Source organism: Harmonia axyridis, chromosome 2 (genome assembly GCF_914767665.1).
Source record: "Harmonia axyridis chromosome 2, icHarAxyr1.1, whole genome shotgun sequence".
Classification (NCBI taxonomy): domain Eukaryota; kingdom Metazoa; phylum Arthropoda; class Insecta; order Coleoptera; family Coccinellidae; genus Harmonia; species Harmonia axyridis.
This window is the reverse complement of record NC_059502.1, coordinates 38,959,015-38,965,238: the sequence shown is the minus strand read 5'-3', so window position 1 is coordinate 38,965,238 and position 6,224 is coordinate 38,959,015. Positions and strand designations below refer to the sequence as shown.

General features: G+C 38.2%; 1 protein-coding gene across 1 annotated transcript; it reads left to right on the top strand.

The window, feature by feature from the left end:
- The first annotated feature begins 3,772 nt into the window (after nucleotides 1-3,772).
- On the top strand, nucleotides 3,773-6,022 carry LOC123673303. Its single transcript, XM_045607790.1, has one exon. It carries the CDS (start codon nucleotides 3,773-3,775, stop codon nucleotides 6,020-6,022), a length of 2,250 nt encoding a protein of 749 aa, XP_045463746.1.
- Nucleotides 6,023-6,224: the final 202 nt, after the last annotated feature.

The window sequence follows — 6,224 nt, the reverse complement described above, 5'->3', positions numbered from 1 at the left end:
GGTGTTAGTAGGAATCTACTCTCAATCAACACTGTAACGAAAAAAGGTGGAATTGCTATATTTGATGACAACTCAGTTAAAATAGTACATGATGGAAAAATTCAAATTGTTGATGGTACTGTTGTACTTGAAGGAACAAAAACAAAACAAGGACTTTGGGAAATCGATATGAAGAGTCAAAATTGTGGACAAGCCCTTTTAACCCAGCAAGAAAAATTCATTAAATGGCACAATAAGCTAGGTCATATAAATTTCAGCGATCTCAAAAAAATTCCTGACCTATGCGATGGCATTGATGCGGATATAAAGAAGTGTCAAGTTGAAGATATTTGCGAATACTGTGTCATGAGCAAAAAAACACGAAAACCATTTTGTCCAGAAAGAGCTAGAGCAACAAGACCATTGGAGATAATTCATGCAGATCTATGTGGAAAAATTTCACCTGCTACATTTGATAATGAAGAATATATCTTGACGATCATGGATGATTATACACATTTTTTGAAAGTGTATCTACTTCATACTAAAAATGAAGCTGAAATCTATATCAAGGAATATGTGCTGGAAGCTGAGGCACATTTCAATTTAAAAACTGAAAGGTTTCGTTGTGATAGAGGAGGTGAATTCAGAAGTTGTGAATTCAAACTATGGTGCAAAAATAGAGGACTTGTGATAGAATATACAATAAATGATACCCCACAACAAAACGGAAAAGCAGAGAGAGTAAATCTGACTTTAATGAATAAGGTACGTGCAATGCTTTATTCATCCAAACTCGATAATAAATTTTGGGGATTTGCTGTACAAACTGCTGCTTATCTTTTGAATAGAAGTGTAACGAGAACTGTAGAAGTTACTCCCTATGAAATGTGGAACAAAAGAAGACCAGACCTTTCACGACTTGAAGAATTTGGTCAAATTGTATATACCAAAAATCTAGGTTATCTTAAGAAACTTGATCCTAGAAGTAACAAAGGCATTTTTATAGGTTACAGTACACATGGATACAGAGTTTGGAATACTACTAATCGTAGAGTCTACATTTCCAGAGATGTCGAATTCACAAACAAATTTGAAGTATTTGAAGAATCAGATACTATTATACTACAGGATATACACATAGAAAATGAAAACCCAGAAGATGAAGATTATGTTGACAATTCTGTTCATCAAGAAATAGACTTGGAAGATACAGATTTTGATGAGCCAGGTCAAGAAACATATCAACGAAGACAAAGAAGGTTTCCCAGACATTTTGAAGAATATGAAGTGCCAGAAGATTTTTTACCTAGACATCATGCATTCCTAACTGTTGAAGAAGTTGATATGACTTATGCACAATGTATGATCAGCGATGAGAAGAAAAATTGGCAAAAAGCTATTGATGAGGAGAAGAACTCCATAAAGAAGAACCATGTATGGGTTTTGGTTGATGCAGAGAAGGTCGAAAAGAAGAAAATAATAACAAGCAGATGGGTATTTAAGAAGAAAGATAATGGTATGCATAAAGCACGTCTAGTTGCCCGAGGTTGTCAGCAAGAGAAAGATTCACTCGATTTTGCAGAAATGTATAGCTCTGTTGTACAAACAACCACATTAAGAATACTCTTAACTATAGCAGCTAAAGAAAATTTCGAAATTATAACATTTGATGTCAAAACAGCATTTCTCAATGGTGAATTAGACACAGAAATATTCATGGAAGTACCTGAAGGATACAATGAACCTGGAAAGGTATGTTTACTTAAAAAAGCTCTCTATGGACTGAGACAAGCTCCGCAAAAATGGAATCAAAGACTGACCGACTTTCTGAGACTCCAAGGACTTATTCCTTTGAAAACTGACCAATGTGTTTTTAGAAATGAAGATAAAAATTTGTTCATAGCAATACATGTGGACGATGGGCTAGTTATTGGTAAAAACAGAGAAAGAATAAATGAACTTCTCAAGAAATTGAAAACTGAATTTGAGGTAACATTGCAGGAAGAACCTAGAAGCTATTTAGGTATGGAACTTAAAAGAACCCAAGATGGAATTTATCTGTTTCAAGAAAAATATGTGCAAAAAATAGTTTCTAAATATGGAATGAAAGACTCAAAGAAGATGGATACACCGATAGCAATTCAAGGAAACTGTAATGATACCATAAAAAATTGGAAATTCCAATACAATGAAGTAGTTGGCAGCCTACTCTTTCTAACATGTAAGACAAGACCCGATATTGCTTTTGCTGTAAATTATGAGAGCCGAGCATTGAATAATCCAATGTCTCAAGATTTTGACAATGTAAAAAGAACACTAAGGTATTTAAATGGTGATCCAGGGAGTGGAATTCTCTTTCCCTCAAACGGAAACTACACTGTTCAAGCCTATTCGGATTCTGACTATGCCGGATGTGTTAAGACAAGGAAGAGTACGACTGGTTATGTAATTTTGTTTGGTGGAGCGCCCATATCCTGGTGCTCAAGAAAACAAAAAATTGTTGCCCTATCGACAACAGAAGCAGAATACATTGCAGCCGCTCAATGTGTAAAAGAAATGAAATTCTTAAAGACCGTTATTCAAGAGTTGACAAACTCGAATATTGAAATAACCCTGAACGTTGATAATCAATCTGCAATCAAGATGATCAAGTCAGGTCAACTATCAAGAAACAGCAAACACATCGAAGTGAGATATCATTTCATAGCTGATGAAATGAAACAAGGTTGGTTCGACTTGAAATACTGTCCAACTGATGATCAACTGGCAGATATTTTCACGAAGCCACTGCTAAACGTGAAGTTTGCAAGTTTGAAGAAGATGCTAATGAGGAAGCCAGAAGAAGAATGTTTTCAATGAGTCATTCAAAAGATTATTTTAATTAATATTTTGTTTCAGGTTGCAATTTATTTCTGATACTGCAATAGGAATTTATTATGTGAATAATGTTTAGACTTTAAATAATGCAAAGATTTTTTAATTGTATCAATACTTTCAATTTTGTACAATTTACCCTCTTTAGGGAGTGTGTTGTTATATCAGTTCAGTAGTTGGTAGAAATGTATTATAAAAAGAGTTCAAATTGTCTATGGTTTGATACAATTCTATGACTGTGTAAAAATAGAATATGACACTGATGACAGTGACAGTTGTTCGTGTGATATTGAAATTAAAAGATAGATCGAGATTAACAAGCGTTTTTATAATAATCCATATTGTACCATTAAGATCCTATAAAATAAATAAAATATAAAATCTAAAACAACATATATATATATATATATATATATATATATATATATATATATATATATATATATATATATATATATATATAATATATATATCTTAATATATATATTTCTTGTGTGCGTGTGTATGTGACTGAACTCCTCCTAAACGACTGGACCAATTTTGATGAAATTTTTTGTGTGTGTTCGTGTATATATATATATATATATATATATATATATATATATATATATATATATATATATATATGTATATATATATAACGCAGGGGAGCTTCAGCTTTCGGGGGGTAACGTCCCCGCATACCCGAGTTGACCGGAGATGAGGGTTAGCAGCCCCACCTCTGTGAAAAAAAAAAATTTCTTTCGATGAATTAGACGAGGCCTCGGAAAACTCCTCCGGTGTAGGGATTACGCCTGGAGGCATAGTGGTACAGTCCCTAGCAGAAGAAAGTGGAGCGAGTGGCACTTCTCTGCGAAACGGCACCACAAGGCCAAGCACCCGGACTAGGTACATCCGGGGAATGAGTTTGGGTCCCATGGCTGGCAGTTCATTGGAACACCTATCCGTGGACCCCACTCAAACCCGATCGAGGGTGAGGCAGCATTGGACCCGACAAATGAATATAGGTCTCATCAATGCTTACTATGAAATAACAGAAGGAGAAACAAAGACGAGGAAATACGCAGACCAACTAGCAGAACGATGGCGGAATATGTATCCTGACAAAGTGTTCACAGGAAAACACCTCATATCGCAAGTTAGGAATATCAAGACGCGAAAACTGTTGGCACCGGACGAATTAGAGGCTCTCAAAGCCACGGCAATGTGCCGATCACCGGCGGCAAATATCCGCAATATCAGGAGAAGCTTACAAAGAAGAAGTTCTATAAGAGCACCACAAATCAGACTCGAAGAAAGCGATGAGACAGAGCAAATGGGGGAGCCGAATATACTGGATGAAGTAGCTGATGATACATTCAATCTTTTCCAAGAAATCAGGCTCAAATGGGAGGGCACAGCCTTTGAGGTTAGATCAAAAATCTCTAGACTGAAAAATAACCCAGAATCAAGAAACTTGATGCAGCTTCTCGATGCTGCCTTGAAAGACACGATCCAGGCATCCGCGAATCTAGAAGAACTAAGCCATATTGTCTACAGCGCGGCTATCACAGCTAACACCATTCAACAAACTACATCGAAAATAAGACAACGAGGGCATAACCAACAAGGGAAACCTCCTTGGGAGAGCAGACTGGAGGAGAAGATCAAGAGACTGAGGAAAGAAATAGGAAGTTTGCAAGCATTTCTGAACTCCCAGAGACCAAGCAGAAAATTAGAAAAGAAAGTACAGGAATATGCCAGAAGAGTAGGACTGAGAAGAAAGGAAGTTGCTTATCGAGTAAAACTTCAAACTCACTTGGAGATGCTGAAACAAAAGATAGCTGCCCTGGGCAACAGAATAGAGAGGTACCACAAGAGAACCCTGAGATACCGGCAGAACAACCTCTTCGCCAACAACCAGAGGGAATTTTACAGAGGACTCGAAAAGGAAAAGGCAGAAAAAACAGATTCACCAACACCTGACGTGATGGGAGAGTACTGGTCGAAAGTGTGGTCTCAGAGCACCAGTCACAACGAGAATGCCGCCTGGATCAAGACCGAGGAAGAAGAACAACGTGATCTTCGGGATATGGATGCAGTAGACATCACAGAGGAGCACATACGCATCACAGTCAAGAGGATGAAAAACTGGACTGCCCCGGGAGTCGACGGCATCCACAACTACTGGTGGAAAGCACTGAAATCAACCCACCTAGTTTTAGCACGGCTTATCAAGGGAGCACTCGAACAACCACACATCCTTCCTGCTTACCTCACACAAGGCATCACCTACATGATACCCAAAAAAGGAGATCTAAAGAAGCCGGAAAACTACCGCCCTATAACTAGCTTACCATCGCTGTATAAGATAATAACTTCCACCATATCCCATCAGATTGACACTCACCTCAAGAGAAATAACATTATGGCATGGGAACAGAACGGATGCAAGAACAAAGGTAAAGGAAGCAAAGAACTTCTGATAGTCGATAGGACGATCACAAGACAGGCAAAAACTCGGAAGAAGAACATCTCGATGGCCTGGATTGACTATCAGAAAGCATACGATTCTGTGCCCCACTCATGGCTGATAAAAATCCTGAAAATATACAGGGTGAATGAACAGATCATCCTCCTTCTTCAGTTCCTCATGTCTACTTGGAGAACAACGATAACGGTGGCTGGGCACTCAACACCAGGCTACACTGTAAAAATAAGGCGTGGCATATTCCAGGGATATGGCTTTAGCCCACGATGGTTCTGTCTGGCTCTTAATATACTCAGCAAGCTCCTCAATAGATCAGCGTATGGCTACTCCATGAACGAATCAGTAAAACTTAATCACCTGTTTTACATGGATGACATCAAACTTTACGCAAGAGGAAGGAAACAGCTTGAGGGAGAAATAGAACTTGTCAGAATGTTCAGTGATGACATAGGAATGTCGCTAGGACTGGACAAGTGCGCCATGGTGGAGGTCAAACGGGGAAAGATGGTGAGAGATGGAAATATAAGAATGGCTGATGGAAGGGAAATAGCGGAATTGGCAATGGAGGAAAGGTATAAATATTTGGGCATTCAACAGACATATGAAATCAAACAAACTGAAAATAAGCAGAATGTCAAAAGAGCTGATGACAAGAGTCCTGAAGATTTTGAAAACGCAGGTCTCAGCAAAAAATAAAATCGAGGCACTAAATATCTGGGCCATACCTACCTTCACATATTCATCTGATATACTCACCTGGTCTAAGACGGACTTACAACAAATAGACAGGCACATAAGAACAACACTCACCGAGCACGGCATGCTTCATCCCAACTCAGCAACGGAAAGGCTGTACTTACCACGCAAGCAGGGAGGTCGCGGCTTAGTCTGTATAGAA